Raw genomic sequence first — 19,592 nt, 5'->3', positions numbered from 1 at the left:
ACAGCACCCCTATCGCGTTAGTCCTCATAAGCGGGAGCTATTAAAAAAGGAGACTGATTACCTGCTGGAAACGGGTCTTGCCGTTCCTAGTTCCAGTCCCTGGAGTTCACCCTGTTTGCTTGTCCCAAAACCCGATGGTACGTCTCGTTTCTGCACCGACTATAGGAAAGTCAACGCGGTAACCAAACCCGACGCCTTTCCGCTTCCTAGAATGGAAGATTGTGTGGACCGCATTGGGTCCGCTCGGTTCGTAACCAAGCTCGACCTCCTGAAAGGATATTGGCAGGTACCATTAACCCCTCGTGCTTCGGAGATCTCCGCCTTCGCTACCCCAGACACCTTCCTACAATACACGGTTATGTCCTTCGGATTACGTAATGCCCCAGCCACATTTCAGCGACTAATGAATATAGTACTCGGCGGTGTTAGACATTGTGAAGCTTACTTAGATGATGTGGTTGTCTACTCTGACTCGTGGGAACACCATATGACGGTGTTAGACCTAGTCTTTACTAGATTAAAGGAGGCTTCGTTAGTGTTAAACCTCGAGAAGTGTGAATTCGGACAGGGCACTGTCACTTACTTGGGTAAACTGGTGGGACACGGAACAGTCAAGCCTGTGGACGCCAAAGTCCAAGCAATTACGTCGTTCCCCATACCAAAGACAAAGAAAGACCTTCGCCGCTTCCTGGGGATGGCGGGTTATTACCGCTGTTTCTGCCGAAATTTTTCGGATGTCGTTTCACCCCTAACCAATTTACTCCGTAAGGACGCCCAAGTGAATTGGTCTGCTGAATGCCAATCTGCTTTCGACTCGGTAAAATCCCTGCTTACTAGTTCCCCCGTGTTAGCTGCCCCTGACTTTGGAAAGCCTTTTAAATTGGAGGTAGACGCCAGCGGTACTGGAGCCGGCGCTGTCCTTCTACAAGAGGACGCCGCGGGTTTAGACCATCCGATTTCATATTGGTCAAAGAAATTCGTTAAGCACCAGTTGGGATACAGCACGATAGAGAAGGAAGCCCTCGCGATGTTACTCGCTTTGCAGCACTTCGAAGTGTACGTAGGTGATAGTCCCCAACCTGTGACCGTTTTTACTGATCACAACCCCCTTGTGTTTTTGAACAAAATGTGTAATTCCAACCAACGACTAATGCGCTGGTCCCTCATTGTACAGGCATTCAACCTACAGATTGTCCATAAGAAAGGTACTAGTAACTTGGTGGCTGACGCCCTCTCACGCGTATGACCTTTTTGTATATACTGGGGTAATATACCCTGTTTCTAATTAACTGTGTTTTGTGGAACCTATGAGGTTCACACTTGTGGGGGGGGGTGTTACGTCCTGCTGCTGTTCGCTCCGCCCCCTCCACCAGGACCACTTGGCTCGGCCCTTGCTCCGCCTCCCCGTTTGGACCCCGCCCACCTTTCCCCGCAAGCCGGCCGTCACTTCCGTCCGGCAGAAGTGAAAAGCCGGACAGAAAGTACCCTCGAGAGCTCTGCTCATATTTTGGATTGTGTTTTGGTTTGCTTATTTGAATGATTATTGTGTATGACGGTTTTGGTTTCTCGGATTACGATTTCTCGCTTTGCCCTTCTCTGTACTTCTGTCCTGGTTTTGTTTGATTTCTGGTTTTCGATCTTTCGCCCGGTTTTTGGTTTACGACTTCGCGCGCCCCTCGGACTTTACGCTTTGGCTTGTATGTGTGTTTGTGTATGTATCTGGTGCGTAGGGAGTGGTTGCCGTTTTGTTTTGTTATACTTTGTGTCCACTGATTTGGATAGGGAGTTAGGTATAGGTTTTGTTGTTTCTGTGTTCTTTGGTAGTTCAGTTAGACTTGGGTTTCGTTCGGTAGTTGGGGTTTTGTTTATTGTTTTGGCCTTTATCACTCCTGAAGCTCTTGCACCAGGTTTGCTGTTGTGTGTCTGTCTTGCGTGAATAAAATATAAAAAAAACTATAAAAATATCCCCTTTGTCCACGTGTGTTCCCTTGTACACCACACCCTGTGTTCCCCATTCCCTTCCTCTGTTACACCCTAACCCCTAGACAGGGTCGTAACAACACTTAAAACATAAAATATGTATTAAGCTACATAATTAGCATAGTGAGTAGATTACATACTTTCCAATATAATAGCTGTCTTAAATCATGTATATTTCTTATAAATATAAAAAAAGGAAGTCATGTTGTTAGAATAATCATGTTATGACTGATCGAGTTAATGGGGAACGCAAAGTGTAGTAAACAGCTCTTACTTTGAGGCTATCTTCTGCTGATGGTTGGTCCTCCGAACAGAAGGGGGTGCTCTCTTCTGGGGTTTTACTGTTTACAAGCTCTCCAGGTTCCTTCCCTGCCTTGCTGGCCCTTTCCACTGACCTCTTTTTCTCACTTGCTCCTTTCTCCCTTGATACTGAAATTGCCTCCTCTTTCTGTCTTTCATCCACTTTCACAGCCACTCTTTCCTGTAGCCTGTCCTCTTTCCACTCTTCTACTTTCTCAGACTTCTCCTTGTGGTCCTGTCCCCCTTCATCACTTTTCTGTGACCTGCCCCCTGCTCTTGCATCCCGAGCCAGCAGGTCCTCCTCAGACGAGCTTGACTTCTTGTCTTCCCCACAGCTGACTGGAACACATGGCTTGCTCTTCCACTTCGTCTCTAGAGGCGCGCTGGGGGAGCCGGAAGTGATGTCGTGGCTTAGAGAGCTAGGGATTGTTGCCATAGCATCTGAGGTCACAGTGGTTGGTTGGCTGGCTGCAGTTGGACCATCCTGCCCAGTGCTCCGTCTGCACAGGATGCTGGGCAGGAAACCACTGCAGTCCTGTAAGAAGACAGAAGGAAGCCTGTCAGCCAGGGGAGCCTTCACAAGCTCAGGAGATGCCTACATCTCCTGCCACACTGCACTGAGGTGTTGGAATGGCATTTGTCCCAGACAGAAAGAGCAACCCTACTGGTCATCAACTCAATTACCAGTAGCACCTGGTTTTAACTACGGGCTCAGAACCAACACATAAACCAGGCCTGATACTGATTTGTCAAGTATTTTTACAAACCTTGTAAAGACAAAAAACAACCAGTATAACTGGGATCTAACCAGTAAGTACCTGGGCATTCACTGGTAGCTCGGCCTAGCTGCACTTGCGCCATGCCTGCTCCTTGACTTGGATCATGTGTTTGTAATTTGCCATTTGCCTCATTTGTATGTCACTTTGCTGAAAAGTGTCTGTTAAATGTGTTAAATGTGAAATGTAAAGTAAGTAAAGAATTTAGCTAGGTAGGTGATTAATTATATTTACATTTACTGGATCAATATTCCTACTCTCTAGAAGTGTCTGATTTAGGAGGGCAGCTTCCTTCATATCAATCCTTCGTACAGCAGCACACTTTCTCTTCCTGATCGCCTCACACAAAAATCTGGCCTGGACCCTTTAATGGAAGGGGGTGTTATTTTTAAAGCGGCGGGTTCATATTTCTGTTATCCCGTTCATAGGTAATGGCTTATATTTAGGTTTGGCTTCACTGCCCCCTATTGATGACATTAAGTCATTGTTTAAGTCATATTTTACGCTCAAATGATGTCAGAGTAAATGTTAACCAAATAAATGTTACTTTAAAAACACAATGTAGAATATATATATATACATATATATATATATATATATATATATATATATATATATATATATATATATATATATATATATACATACACGCACGCACGCACGCACGCACACTCTCTCTCTCCCTCACACACAACACACACACACACATATATATATATATACATATATATACATTAATTACATATATAATGCAGTGGGGGTGTCTGTAATCATATCCATAGGATTGTCTGATTGATGTAATCATATTTACAGGACTGTCACTGGGGACGTCAGTAATCATATTTACAGGACTGTCACTGGGGACGTCAGTAATCATATCCACAGAACTGTCTGTGGGGGTGTCTGTAATCACATAGTGAGAACCGTCTGTGGGGGTTTCCAGAACCCAGCTCACCGAGGCAGTGGAGGAGTACTGTACTGGTGGGTTCCGGAAGGTTGGTTCGGTCGCTTCCCTCCTGCTCCTCTTGCGCCTACGTGCTTTCCTGACTGGGTCACCCTGCCTATCCTCCGCCTCACTGCTGTCCACGGGGCCCAGCCCACCTGCTGCCCGGGGGTTCAGGTTAACATCCAGGGCCTCCTGCTGTGGGTGGTGCTGAGGATCAGGGGGCTTCTTCTTCAGGTTCCCCAGCAGGGAAGCGCGGTGCCGGGATGGAGCTTCGTGGCCAGGAGGGGTGGAGGAGGTCTCGGAGTCTGAGTTCAGGGTCTCCGTGTTGGTGTAGCGACCGGATGAAGGGGAGGTGACTGGTGGACGCCGTGAGTAGGTCCATTCAGGGTCATGCTGCGAGTCTGTGTAATACGTCTCATCAGACAACCTGCGGCGGAACTCCTGCAGGGCGGTGACCCAATCCGCCTGGTCGTGGCCGGTCTCGCTGTCAGAGCCCATGTCGTCGTAGGCTGAGGCTACGCCAGACTCCTTCTCGAGAGCACTGAACACCAGGCTCTTGCGTTTGGTCAGTAAGCTAGGCCGACCCAGCTGGGAGTTCTGCAGGGCGATCCAGTTCCCATCCGGGCTCTGCAGCATGGAGGACGGGCCTGAACACACAACACACAGGAGATGTTGATGGGTGTCATTCATATGACAAAGAGAGAGAGGCACTTTACACTTTAAGATGACAGCATCCTCTGGAAAACACTCAACAATCAGTGTAAAGGACTGCAAAACTTAAATCAAAAGGGAGTGAGATGAAAAGAAAGTCAGAGCAAAAGGAAGTGAGACAAAAAAAATAAACCATAAGGAAATGAAGAACAAGTGGCCATAAGAAAGTGAGACCTAAAGAAAGTGAGGCCATAAGGAAGTGAGACCTAAAGAAAGTGAGGCCATAAGAAAGTGAGACCTAAAGAAAGTGAGGCCATAAGGAAGTGAGACCTAAAGAAAGTGAGGCCATAAGAAAGTGAGACCTAAAGAAAGTGAGGCCATAAGAAAGTGAGACCTAAAGAAAGTGAGGCCATAAGGAAATGAGACCTAAAGAAAGTGAGGCCATAAGGAGGTGAGACCTAAAGAAAGTGAGGCCATAAGGAGGTGAGACCTAAAGAAAGTGAGGCCATAAGGAGGTGAGACCTAAAGAAGGTGAGGCCATAAGGAGGTGAGACCTAAAGAAAGTGAGGCCATGAGGAGGTGAGACCTAAAGAAAGTGAGGCCATGAGGAAGTGAGACCTAAAGAAAGTGAGGCCATAAGGAAGTGAGACCTAAAGAAAGTGAGGCCATAAGAAAGTGAGACCTAAAGAAAGTGAGGCCATAAGAAAGTGAGACCTAAAGAAAGTGAGGCCATAAGGAAGTGAGACCTAAAGAAAGTGAGGCCATAAGAAAGTGAGACCTAAAGAAAGTGAGGCCATAAGAAAGTGAGACCTAAAGAAAGTGAGGCCATAAGGAAATGAGACCTAAAGAAAGTGAGGCCATAAGGAGGTGAGACCTAAAGAAAGTGAGGCCATAAGGAGGTGAGACCTAAAGAAAGTGAGGCCATAAGGAGGTGAGACCTAAAGAAGGTGAGGCCATAAGGAGGTGAGACCTAAAGAAAGTGAGGCCATGAGGAGGTGAGACCTAAAGAAAGTGAGGCCATGAGGAAGTGAGACCTAAAGAAAGTGAGGCCATAAGGAAGTGAGACCTAAAGAAAGTGAGGCCATAAGAAAGTGAGACCTAAAGAAAGTGAGGCCATAAGGAAGTGAGACCTAAAGAAAGTGAGGCCATAAGAAAGTGAGACCTAAAGAAAGTGAGGCCATAAGGAAGTGAGACCTAAAGAAAGTGAGGCCATAAGAAAGTGAGACCTAAAGAAAGTGAGGCCATAAGAAAGTGAGACCTAAAGAAAGTGAGGCCATAAGGAAATGAGACCTAAAGAAAGTGAGGCCATAAGGAGGTGAGACCTAAAGAAAGTGAGGCCATAAGGAGGTGAGACCTAAAGAAAGTGAGGCCATAAGGAGGTGAGACCTAAAGAAGGTGAGGCCATAAGGAGGTGAGACCTAAAGAAAGTGAGGCCATGAGGAGGTGAGACCTAAAGAAAGTGAGGCCATGAGGAAGTGAGACCTAAAGAAAGTGAGGCCATAAGGAAGTGAGACCTAAAGAAAGTGAGGCTATAAGAAAGTGAGACCTAAAGAAAGTGAGGCCATAAGGAAGTGAGACCTAAAGAAAGTGAGGCCATAAGAAAGTGAGACCTAAAGAAAGTGAGGCCATAAGGAAGTGAGACCTAAAGAAAGTGAGGCCATAAGAAAGTGAGACCTAAAGAAAGTGAGGCCATAAGAAAGTGAGACCTAAAGAAAGTGAGGCCATAAGGAAATGAGACCTAAAGAAAGTGAGGCCATAAGGAGGTGAGACCTAAAGAAAGTGAGGCCATAAGGAGGTGAGACCTAAAGAAAGTGAGGCCATAAGGAGGTGAGACCTAAAGAAGGTGAGGCCATGAGGAGGTGAGACCTAAAGAAAGTGAGGCCATGAGGAGGTGAGACCTAAAGAAAGTGAGGCCATAAGAAAGTGAGACCTAAAGAAAGTGAGGCCATAAGGAAATGAGACCTAAAGAAAGTGAGGCCATAAGGAGGTGAGACCTAAAGAAAGTGAGGCCATAAGGAAGTGAGACCTAAAGAAAGTGAGGCCATGAGGAGGTGAGACCTAAAGAAAGTGAGGCCATGAGGAAGTGAGACCTAAAGAAAGTGAGGCCATGAGGAAGTGAGACCTAAAGAAAGTGAGGCCATGAGGAAGTGAGACCTAAAGAAAGTGAGGCCATGAGGAAGTGAGACCTAAAGAAAGTGAGGCCATGAGGAAGTGAGACCTAAAGAAAGTGAGGCCATGAGGAGGTGAGACCTAAAGAAAGCGAGGCCATGAGGAAGTGAGACCTAAAGAAAGCGAGGCCATGAGGAAGTGAGACCTAAAGAAAGTGAGGCCATGAGGAAGTGAGACCTAAAGAAAGTGAGGCCATGAGGAAGTGAGACCTAAAGAAAGTGAGGCCATGAGGAAGTGAGACCTAAAGAAAGTGAGGCCATGAGGAAGTGAGACCAAAATAAGATCATATGGGAGACAAAAAGAAATGAAAGCAAAGGGTAGTGACACTAAGAGGTAAGGCCAACAAGCAATGAGACCAAAAGCAAGTCAGACAAACATAAGTAATTCCATTAGCAAATGAGATGAAAATAAGTGAAACCAAAAGGGCATGAAATGAAAAAATGAAAATTAAAACCAGACCCCATTTAACAAAAATACTAAACTTAGTGTTACCACCCTGATGTTGTTCAGCGGGGGCCTGAACAGGGGCGGGGTCACAAGGGCACTGGCCCCAGCTGAAAGCTGATGGGGCCTTGGAGGGGCCCCTCCCCTGTTACTCACGGTCCCCCCTGTATGAAAGCCCCCCCTCCCCCCCAATACTCGCCCCCCCCCCCGTGTTCGTGTCCGACCTTCAGGCGTGGCGCTCTTACTGGAGTTGTCCAGACGGTCGACACTCTTCCAGGCAGTCATGGGGGAGGCGCGGGAGTCTCGCCTCAGGGAGCTGTACTGGGTGACCCCCCCGCGAGCTTCTCCTGAGGGGGGGCTGGCCAGCTGCGTGTGGCCTGTCGGCTTAGCCTGGAGCTCGTCGCTGATCAGGGAGCACGCGGACTTGGACCTCTGAGGCCACGGGCATGGGAAGGGGAACAGCCATTTATAACACAGCCTGTCATCTTGATTGATAATATTAATAATAATAGATATAATGATAATAAATATTATTATGGGTATTTCAGAGCTTAGACACTTCTAAATGTGTCTCAGTTTCACTCTGCAGGATGTCATATGCATGGAACCCTCACTAACCTGTTAACCGGTTAACCAGCAAAATGCTGATGTCACACTCATACAGTACGTGACGCCTGCCCACTAGGGGGCCTCTCTGCAGTCGCTGCAGATCGGTCCTGTACCTCCAAATTAAGGTACTGGACTCAGTTGCAAATCCCAGGACAAGTCCAAGCTTTACTAAATACTAAATTACTATTTAATTATTCAACAGGTTTTCTAAAAAATTGTTTACATTTGATCTTTTTCTGCAAGACGTGGTTAGTTTAAGGCTCAAAGGTAGAACACAGGGTCTGTTTAGGGATTCGAGCCGACAACCCTCAGAAAATGGCTGGAGTCGTCAGCTGACCATGTCCACCTGCAAACAGGACAGCTGGCTGATTAACACCTGGGGCTTTCTGGGAGAACCACACCAAGGTCAGGTGATGCTCTCTCCCCAGCAGCTTATCACTGCCTGTACAGGTGATGCTCTCTCCCCAGCAGCTTATCACTGCCTGTACAGGTGATGCTCTCTCCCCAGCAGCTTATCACTGCCTGTACAGGTGATGCTCTCTCCCCAGCAGCTTATCACTGCCTGTACAGGTGATGCTCTCTCCCCAGCAGCTTATCACTGCCTGTACGCTCCGCCATTCCAAACCAGCTGGAATTTACCCATTTACCTTTCCTGTCACTGCACTTAGACAAGGCCAGACGAGGATACACAGACAGATTACAACACCTCAGAAACAGTGGACATGGACAGTATCCATGTTATAAAATAAGTAAAAAAAATATCATTATAGGCAACTTCCTGTCCATGGACATTAAATATGCCAAAACTCTGTCTAAGAAAAGCACACATGGCATAGGAGTTATAAACTCATGCCTGAAAGGTGTTAATGGCTGTATAATATACAGCCTTGGGTGAAGATATTAAGCACCCTTGAATTTTCCCTATCGCCGTGCAGTTTTGTTCAATGTCGTTCACTCAGTCGACCAGCAGAGGGCAGCACTTAGCAGCACACTGAGCGAACTCAGGCTCCTAAATACAGTCACAAAGCCCCCCCCAGGCAAAGCAGTGGGCCGCAGCCCTTTGTGGCAGCTGGTTTCCCCATTGGGAATCCGCATGACTGCTGATTGAGCGGGATCCATTCGCAAACGTTTAGGGTGTGATGGGGCTGGTGAAAATGTAATCCTGTGCCCCCCCCCTCCCCCCCGCACCATGCACCCTGACTCTCACCCAGAGAGAACAGGAGATCTTCTGGCTAGCCTGGGGGGCAGGGGGGCTCTGCTGGCAGGGGGGAGGAGACGGGGGCCCGCCGCCCGTGGCCAGAGGCCAAAGTGGCCCCTGCTCCACCTGCATCCCCGATTGCTTCCTCCGCCGGATGATCTGCCGCACAGAGAGAGGCCACCACACAAAATGCATCATGGCACTTGGACCCAGGCCTAGCAGCTTAGAGTGGCGTGGCATGCATGGAGACAAAACGACCAGCAGGGGGCGTGACGGCTGATGCTTCACTGATGAAAGCTTGGCAAGCAAAACAAGTCCAGCAATGCACATGTATAAAACACGAGGGCAGTAATGGCCTGCTAACAAAACGGACACCTGCATAGCTCACTGCATGCAGAGGATCACAGCAGACATGAAGTCATACTGCTATTCGGACACCTGCATAGCTCACTGCATGCAGAGGATCACAGCAGACATGAAGTCATACTGCTATTCCCACCAACTGATGCTCTGCAAGTGTATGATCTGAACTTATGCTGAAACAGCACTACAGTTTTAACACAGTTTCAAGCGCTATTGTCACATGTTCAGTGGAATTCCTCTGACAGAGTTTGCAGGAGTGTATAAGGGTAAATGAACAGTAGTCCTGCTTACATCGAGAACACTGAGGATGAACACAGTATGGGGTACACGATGGACAGGGCGGCAGTACACAGTATGGGGTACACGATGGACAGGACGGCAGTAAACAGTATGGGGTACACGATGGACAGGACGGCAGTACACAGAATGGGGTACACGATGGACAGGCCGGCAGTACAGAGTATGGGGTACACGATGGACAGGCCGGCAGTACACAGTATGGGGTACACGATGGCCAGGACGGCAGTACACAGTATGGGGTACACGATGGACAGGCCGGCAGTACACAGTATGGGGTACACGATGGCCAGGACGGCAGTACACAGTATGGGGTACACGATGGACAGGCCGGCAGTACACAGTATGGGGTACACGATGGCCAGGACGGCAGTACACAGCAGAGTTTTATGATCCTATACAGAAAAGGTATCCTATTATGTTAATATTAACCTTCTATATCTGTAGAAGATTTAGTTTGGGAAAGAAGTTTGGGAAACGTGACACTCAGGTATGAAAGGTTAAGCTGAGAGCTGAGTGAGCTACTTACTTTTTGCACGATTGTAGTAGCGAGTTCCTCGATTAGCTCTTCCTTGTTGTCGCGGAGGTAGCAGGCCTCATTTTGCTTCTCCTAGGAAAGGAGGGCAAAATATTGTAAAAATGTGCCATTTGTGTGATGGAGCTGAGGGGTGGAAATGCAGGCTGACTTTCTTTAGGTCTCACTTCCTTATGGTTTAATTCCTTGTCTCACTTGCTGGCTAACAGCTTTGCAGTGACATAAAACACCAAACATTTCTGTGTAATATTCCTCTGGGAGCCAGTGACTACAGCAAATAACATAAAAATGACAAAAATAGAAATGAATGCGTCAGTCAAAAATGATGACGCTTAATTAAAAAAGAGGATACGTGCAGATGTGTTAAACACTGCTTGTCAATGGACTTTTGTTATGAAATCAATAAATTTACAACAGTTTTACATAATTAAGCAAAAGCGTCCCAAGATTTTCTGTGAGCATGGTATATTGGGGAGGTTTTGTGGGACGCTGATGAGACAGGAGTCCGCTGTGCATAATAAGGACGGGGGGGGGGGGGTGGGGGGCGAGATCTGCCTACCAGGCTGTCGCTGAACTCCTCGGCCTTCACGATGGCCTCCTCCACGGCCTCCTCAGCGACCCGCAGGGCCACACCCAGTGTCTCTGCCATGCTGTGCTCTGGGGGGGCGGGAGGGGGGAGAAAAGGAGAGGGAAGGGGGAGAGAGAGACAAAGTGAGGTGGGGGGGGTGATAAAGAGAGGGAGGGAGGGGGGGACAGAGAGGGAAGGGGGAGAGAGAGACAAAGTGAGGTGGGGGGGGGGGGGGGTTGAGAGCACGTCACAAAAGCTGTCACACGCCATCGGAAGATCAGGAACTAGGGTCCCCAGGATGCTAATACAAATGCAGCAGGGTTAGCAAATATAAGAAAATGATTAATTTATAATGAACTTAATGAAGTGATTAACTCCGCAAACTGTATGCGGGAGCATGACGTGCACATAATGACAGAGACACGCCTATATGGGCATGACAGAAAGTGAGGTGACTCGCTGGCCAATCAGGTGGCAGATATGATAATGAGCTGCTATATCCAGGTAGACCGTGGGAGCTCAGGGTGATGTGGGGAGCTGGGGCCTGAATCTCCTGTTACATGTGATTTCTTGCCCAGATTTAGGGAGATCATACTTTCACACTTTTATTGTACAAAACCTGTAGCCTAAACCTTTCAGGAAACCCCAAACCAGGTCCACATGAGGTGGAGGTGTCTCAATGCTTAGCTACTGTAGTGCCAAAAACTTGCTTGATTACCAGGGGGTTGTTCCACAAAGCAGAACTTTTCAGTTACCTGGGTTAACTTAAGCTAGAAGTCATGGTTATCCAATAGGAATGCTCCTTACCTAAACTCTTATTGGACAATAATGACTTCTAACCAGTGTACGAAATACTGGGGGGTCCGGGGGGGGTCTGACACCCCCGATTAACCCATGAGACCCCCTGAAAGCCTCAAAAGCAAAATTTTAAGGGGGTCTCAAGATCGTTATTGCGCAACAATAGGGAGAATATTGACGGGTATTTCGCATACTGCTTCTAACTTAAGTTAATCTACCTAACTGAGGAATACTGCTTGGGCAATACCCCCCAGGTCTCTTTTGTAATTTTACCTCTGACCACTTGGGGGAGCTGGATTTCTGAGTGCACCTCCCCAGGTGAGGGGTATAGGAGGGGTATAGAGGAGATAAGCAGGAAATGGTGCAGTTTTACAGGGTAGCAGATCCAAGTCTCCGAAATGCAGAGAAAAGGAGGTCAGTAGGAGCCCTGGGCGTCACCCACCTCTGCTGTGCCGACAGGAAGTGGAGTCGCTGGCACAGGTGCTGGCATCATCGAAGCTGCTGGCACGGATGCTGCCGTCTGTGTGGGAAACACATGGGACATGAATGGGGGAAAAAGCCGCCTTCCAGCTGGGAACAGACTTAGGTAACTGAAACTTGGGGTTTGGGGGGCATGAAAGGCATATTAAAGAAGGACAAACATTAAAAGCCATCCATCCATCCATCATCTATCCATACATCCATCCATCATCTATCCATACATCCATCCATCCATCCATCATCTATCCATACATCCATCCATCATCTATCCATACATCCATCCATCATCTATCCATACATCCATCCATCATCTATCCATGCATCCATCCATACATCCATCCATCATCTATCCATACATCCATCATCTATCCATACATCCATCCATCATCCATCCATACATCCATCCATCATCTATCCATCCATCCATCATCTATCCATCCATCCATCCATCATCTATCCATACATCCATCCATCATCTATCCATACATCCATCCATCATCTATCCATACATCCATCCATCATCTATCCATCCATCCATCCATCATCTATCCATCCATCCATCCATCATCTATCCATCCATCCATCCATACATCCATCCATCATCTATCCATACATCCATCCATCATCTATCCATACATCCATCCATCATCTATCCATACATCCATCCATCATCTATCCATCCATCCATCCATCTACCCATCCATCCGTCATCTATCCACTGATGAGACAGTCTACCCCCAAAGCACAAGTCACATGAGGATGCCCAGTATCGGATAGCAGTTCCAGCACATTATAAAGATAAATGTAAGTACAGTAAGCATGCTTATTAGATGCTTATCATTTAGCTTCTAGTTACCATGACATATAAAAAGCGAATATAGCATTTCCGTCTTGCTTAACTGGACTGATCATTTCATAGGCGATTTCAGTTACATGGTTTTCTTACACTCTTAATGTACATGTTTTCACTTAATCTAATTTATTTTTACTATTATTATTCTTAGATTTTTTGTATCATTTATTTATACACTTTTTGTCGTATTGCCTCTAGCCCTTATTTTATTCCTTGAATGGTTTCTGCATTCTGTTACGCCACGGAGCGGGCGAGCAGGAGAGCAGGAGCCAGGAAGCAGGGTAGAACGGGGATTTATTAAAGGGAAGCAGGCCCGGGGAAACACGACAGTAAACAGCACATAACGTCAATGACCGGACTGGGGAAACAAACGGAAACGCGGACTAAATACAATGGACTAATGACAACAATCAGGAACAGCTGGTAAACACGGGGAATCCACATGCGGTTAATGAGGGGGCGTGGCACACAAGGGGAGCGGACGATCGGAGCATGACAGGTTTCTGCATTCTCTGCCTGCTTATTATTATTATTATTATTATTATTATTATTATTATTATTATGTGCTCCACAAAAGCTAACCTGATCCCAGATCAGAAAGAAGTTATGGCTCCCCACACCATGACGTCATACCCTATGGCTCCCCACACCATGATGTCATATCCTATGGCTCCCCACACCATGATGTCATATCCTATGGCTCCCCACACCATGATGTCATACCCTATGGGTCCCCACACTATGATGCCAGGAGTAACGCCAGTGTGTCTCACCACAACATTGTCAGGATTGGTTCTGTCCCCTCGGTGCCGTCATACGCACACATGACGGTCATCCATGGTAACGCAGAACTGAGAATCATCACTGAACATGGTACGAGATCACTCATCATCAGTCCATGCCTCCCGGTTACGGCACCACTCCAAACACAGCTGTCTCTGCGCTGGTGTTAACGGCAGCCTACGCATGGGACGGTGATCCCATAGTCCGGCTGATGCCGGCCGTCAAGACACGGTGCGAGATGATAAGGGGCGTTGTAGAGAGTCCTATACCTGTGTCGGGATGGCAGGCATATGTTCTGTAATGCTTGGCACACAATGGGACCATCCTCCCTTAGTGAGCCATCCATCCATTGGGTGACTGGAATCTTCATGGCATGTGGAACTGTCCTCACGTGCCCGTTGGTTCCAACATCAGGTGACTGTGACATCTGCATGTCCCACATGCCGGGCAATTGCACAATACGACCACCCGGCCTCATGGAGACCCACAATGTGACCCCTATCAAACTCCGTCAAGTGCTGGTGATGCTGTCGAACGCGTCTACGAGGCATCCTCTGTGTCTGGTGACTAGACGTGCCAGCTCCTCGCAAATCGAATCATTTACATACCCATCGCTGGTCTGCACGTGCACCAAATTACATCCAAATCGGGCCATCACTTCTGGATGCTTAATGTTTTTTGTCACTGGGTGTATGTTGTACATGTATTATCATCTACTGCAACATCAGCATGACACTCTTAGAAATCATGTTTGCATGAGATCAAAGTGCGTGACAGAGTAGAGTTTACAGGCAGCCATGGGGGAACGTTAACAAGCCAGTGATCTGTACAGAGGTCCAGTCATGAAGCTTGCTTAAAAAATGAAAAACAATTTGAAGAAATAAAAGCTTGCTCTAAACACAGACACCTGGGGATTGTAGCAAGTCAAAAGGATGCACATTCAGGGGCCTCTTGTGGGGATTAAATCCAGGCTTTAGGTGAAGACGCACCTTCTGTAAACCTAATGAGCCTGCGATATTTTACTTGTAATGCATAACTTTTCCACCAGAGGGCCTGAATGACACGTGTTGTCCTTACTGTATAGTCTGTCTCCATGATGCCCAGCAGACCTCCTGCATCCCGACCACACGCTCACCTTTCGCCACTCAGAGCAGGAGAGCAGATCCCCGTCTAACGTCACCATGGCAACAGCACGCACCACTCCACAGGGGTCCTCAGACCATACCGTGAGGCAAATACCTGGCGCTGTGGGGCTGGGGGGGAAGGCTGCCTGCCTGGGCTGTGGTCTCGACTACCCGGCAACAGGACCAATATCGCGGGGACACCTCTGCAGGTGTTGCCAGCAGCGGCTAGCCCTGAGGGATCCCTCTCAGAATCAAATCCGAACAGGGGAGGGAACACGGACCGCTAAAAGCCAGCTCCCCGGCACACAGGGTCATGTGACATCCACCCGCCCCCCCCACACACACACTCACACTCAGAAGCTGTCAGGGGCTGACAACAAATGTCTCATGTTGCCTGAGGGCACACAGTTATGAATAAATAAACAAAAATAAGCAGAAATGAAGTCAAGGTTAACTGCCAAATGGGTGACTCAGGGTGGGTAAGATAAGGCCAGCCGGGTGCAAGGCTCCCACACGCACTGAGATCAGCAGAAGCAGCAGGTGGCGCCACTGAACCATTTATTACCATCAATCATAACATTTAACAAACACTGGTTTAATCCATTTAGCGATACGGAACCCTAACCATGCGATTCAGGCTTTCCGTTTCCCTGCATTGTAATGAAGCGGTGCTTCATGCCTCCAGGGTTGAGGGTTCGAATTCCAGTTCTGCAAGTGGGGAGCTTGTAAATTTTCCAAATTTTTGCACCCCCCCCCCCACAGTCCAGAACCGACAGTTAGGCGAGCTGGTGTCTCTAAATGTCCTAGTAGGTGTAACTGCTGTGCTGGGTGACCAGTAACAAACCAGTTACAAATCAGCATCAGTACCAGGACCCTGGGCTTATTCTGCGTCTGTGGGGAAAAACGCTGACTGCAGAGTGGTTTAGTGATTTAGGAAGCGTATGTGTGAGTAAATCATGTCCTGAAGTCAATAACCTCTTTTGTAAATAAGCATTTTAGCATAACATGACCAGCAGGTGGCGCTTGGCTTCAGCTAAGATTGTCTCCCAGAAGGCTGTCTCCTGCCGCCTCTCTCGCTAGAGCAGTGTTTCTCAAACTGGTCCCCGGGGACCCCCACATAGTTTAGTTTTTCCTCCAGGGAGTTGAGAGGGAGCAAAAATGTGGCCCATCTGGGTCCCTGAGGACCTGACCGGGAAATGGGGGATACAGGGTCCTCAGCAGGGCCAGAGGCGACCGTCTGCCTGCCCGTCTGGGAATTCGCCAGCATGTCTGCTGGACGTGGACATGTTATACAGCCAGGTTACACACTTTCATAAATTTAACAAGCTTTCCCTCTAATTTATTCTAACATCCTCTTGCTCCCCTCTGCCCATCTATGTCTGCGCACCCCCTTAAGAAGCGTGGGCCAAAGAGGAAGTGCCCCCCCACCTAATGCTTGCCATAACATGCGCAGCACCACACCAGTGAGAGGGTGAACAAATCTACAGGCAGTTACTGTCCTCCCCAACAATCTTTCTTGAATAAATCTCACCAAATAATCGTTATGCCTCAGGTTCCCACCAGGGGGCGATAATGAAGCAGGACTGTAGAGCAGTCTCAGGTGGTGATCCTTTGACCTCTGCTGCCACCCCCCCTCCCCACGCCCCTAAGCTAAGCCTTGTCTGGGCCGGGGGGATGGTGCTGAATGACTGCGTGAATCAATGCGCTCGGCGTGTTACGAGCTGCCTAATCTCATTTCCGGCTCTCGGCCAAGGAGAGACGTGCCGCGGCAGCAGATGAGGGATGCGAGGGCTGTCTGAGGCAGGCAGGGGGGGGCGAGGGGGGGGGGGTCTGCAGAGACTCACAGCTCGGCTCCGCCGGCACAGACGCGCTTGTCGCTAATGAACGCGTTGTCCTGCGTAGCAACAGGTGCGAGCAAGAAAACATGAAAGGAATATGCTAATAGCATCTTTGATGAGTAATAGCATCCCAATCTAAGGTGTACCCCTGCCATGTGCCCAGTGCTTGCTGGGATAGGCTCCACTGTGTTTCTGTGCTAGATGAACAGCTATGGATGGGTGAATGGATGGATGGATGGATGGATGGATGAAGTGTTCTAAGGCAGAGAATAAGCCCTGATTATAGGACTGCTTGTTTCTGAAGAGCATGAGAAAATATAGGTACAAAAGGGTAAAAACAGGATATAAATAAACTAAGCACCCTAAGTTGCTGAGATATCTACATGATACACAAATTGCAACATTAAATAACAGATACGGTACAATAGCGGCTTAAATAAGGACAACAGCAGCAGCACGGATAATTTGAGAAGACAGTCTGGTTCTCACAGACTCTAGCATCCCATCCTGCAGATGATCCTCCTCGGTTTCCTGTCAGTCTGTGCGTCAATCTTGGGCCACAGTAAAGAGAATATGAGAGGGTCCCGTCTATGCTATGGACGGCCGGCGTCTGAGAGAGCAGGAGCAGAGGCTCCGACAGCAGTTTCCAGAAGCCAGGAGGCAGGAATGTTTTTTTTTTGACAAAACGAGCGATTCGGAGTCATCCATTAGGCTTAGCCGGGGAGTGGCCTAATTCTGCCGGCGCTCCTTTAAGAGGGATTATGGGTATTATTGCCCTATGGGATTTCATGGATTTGTGTGCGCGAGCCTGTCTGCATAAAGATGCCTGCTTCTGGCGATGCTACAGCTTCCAAGGTCCATGGTATCTGTACTGGACTGAACCCCAGAAGGTGTTGGGCTTGAATGCCTGGAGGGGAATGGTAGGGTTGTGCCCTTGAATATATTTACTCTGAACAGCCTGTTGTATTTAGGAAGAAACATACACTAATCAGCCATAGCATTAAAGTCACCTGCCTAATATTGTACAGGTACTCCTCCTGCCACCAAGACACCTCTGATGCGTCGAGGCATGGACTCCACAAGACAAGATTTTAGGGTGTGTCTGTGGGAATTTTTGCCCATTCATTCAGAAGTGCATCTGTAAGGTCAGGCACTGATATTGGACGTGAAGGCCTGGCTCACAATCTCCGTTCTAGTTCATCCCCAAGGTGTTTGATGGGGTTGAGGTCAGGGCTCTGCGTGGGCCAGTCAAGCTCCACCCAACCAAACTCATCCAACCAATGTCTTTATGGACCTCGCTTTGTGGAATGGTTTTGCAGTCATGCTGGAACAGAAAAGGCCCTTCCCCAAACTTCCCCACAAAGCTGGAAGCATAGAATTGTCCAAAATGAAGCATTAAGGGTTCCCTTCGCTGGAACTACGGGGTCTAGCCCAACCCCTGAAAAACAACCCCATACCATTACCCCTCCTCCACCAAACTTTGCAGTTGGCACAGTGCAGTCAGGCAGGTAACGTTCTCCTGCCACCCACCAAAACTAGACTCGTCCGTTTGTTTTGGTCCGACTCTTCATGTCTGTTGTTCCTAAACGCTTCCACTTAGCAATAATACCACTTACAGTTGGCCGTGGTAAATGTAGTAGGGAAGAAATTTCACTAACTGACTTATTATAAAGGTGGCATCCTGTGACAGAACCACGCTTGAATTCACTGAGATCCTAAGAGTGACCCACTCTTTCACAAATGTTAGTAAACCTGACTGCATGGCTAGATGCTTCATTTATACACCTGTGGCAATGGGTCTGAATGAAGCACATGAATTCAATGACTAAGAGGTGTGTCCCCATACTTTTGCCCATATAGTGTATAATGGCCCCCTTGACAGGTGCCATTGTAATGACAAAATCAATGTTAATAACTTGACCTGCCAGTGGTTTTATGGTTACAGCTGATCAGTATATACAGGCAAATTAAAGACCATATTCAACCAATAAAGACTAATGCGATGATGTGGTCCTCCACCTATTCATACTGCTTATCCGGTTACTGTGAGCCTCAGGATGCAGAGGGAAGGAGGCGACGGGGAGGCAGTCAGAAGATTTCCAGGTGCTCAGCCGCACGCTAAGGGACAGTGGAAACACCAACCGGCCGTGTGTAGAAAGGGGTCAAATGACAAGAACATTAGCATCTGAATCCCTGGGGATGGAAAACGGCTGCAAGTAGGTGGGCAGGCAGCAGCCAGACTCACAGAAAACATAAATGGGTTTGGTAAATGGGGCAATCTGAACAGGCAGATGGATATCTGTTAAACGAGTGAATAGCGGGACATCAGCGAGAGTTATAGCAAGAGGGGCTGAAGTGAAGAAAACACTAGTATGCAATTTAACATGCTCTTATCGAAGAACCTCACTCTCCATTGTCCCCTGTAAGCTTGGGTGGTTATACTAGACCATCGAATAACATGCCAGATAATAACTGTCCGGTTATGCGGTGCTCTGAGATGCATCAGGGACTGATATCCAAAAGTGGAAACAGCAAGGTTTCACCCCCTGTCTGCCTCATACTGATACCTTCAATTTATCAAGGTTTCCATACGTCCAGAATAGACACAACATGCAAAAATAAACTGTCCTGAAGTCCAGAATAGACACAACATGCAAAAATAAACTGTCCTGAAGTCCAGAATAGACACAACATGCAAAAATAAACTGTCCTGAAGTCCAGAATAGACACAACATGCAAAAATAAACTGTCCTGAAGTCCAGAATAGACACAACATGCAAAAATAAACTGTCCTGAAGTCCAGAATAGACACAACATGCAAAAATAAACTGTCCTGAAGTCCAGAATAGACACAACATGCAAAAATAAACTGTCCTGAAG

General features: G+C 47.8%; 1 protein-coding gene across 5 annotated transcripts in view; it reads right to left on the bottom strand.

Annotated features, from left to right (window-relative positions):
• myripb (myosin VIIA and Rab interacting protein b) overlaps positions 1 to 19,592 on the bottom strand; it is an 84,516-nt gene that overhangs the window by 19,141 nt on the left and 45,783 nt on the right. For 2 of the 5 annotated variants that reach the window (XR_011989936.1, XR_011989934.1), the window contains exons 5-12: positions 12,077 to 12,154; positions 10,828 to 10,925; positions 10,263 to 10,343; positions 9,083 to 9,232; positions 7,512 to 7,698; positions 4,012 to 4,649; positions 2,255 to 2,815; positions 62 to 343 (exon numbers count right to left, since the gene is read on the bottom strand). Coding sequence is in view for 2 of the 5 variants with exons in the window: in XM_072710725.1 (XP_072566826.1) it covers positions 2,255 to 2,815; positions 4,012 to 4,649; positions 7,512 to 7,698; positions 9,083 to 9,232; positions 10,263 to 10,343; positions 10,828 to 10,925; positions 12,077 to 12,154 (1,793 nt within the window). In the remaining 3 variants the exon portion in view is untranslated. The remainder of the gene's footprint in view (positions 1 to 61; positions 344 to 2,254; positions 2,816 to 4,011; positions 4,650 to 7,511; positions 7,699 to 9,082; positions 9,233 to 10,262; positions 10,344 to 10,827; positions 10,926 to 12,076; positions 12,155 to 19,592) is intronic. The other 3 variants (XM_072710725.1, XM_072710726.1, XR_011989935.1) reach the window with 2 other exon arrangements.

The sequence above is a fragment of the Paramormyrops kingsleyae genome, chromosome 4, assembly GCF_048594095.1.
Source record: "Paramormyrops kingsleyae isolate MSU_618 chromosome 4, PKINGS_0.4, whole genome shotgun sequence".
Classification (NCBI taxonomy): domain Eukaryota; kingdom Metazoa; phylum Chordata; class Actinopteri; order Osteoglossiformes; family Mormyridae; genus Paramormyrops; species Paramormyrops kingsleyae.
This window is presented reverse-complemented; position numbering and strand designations above follow the sequence as displayed.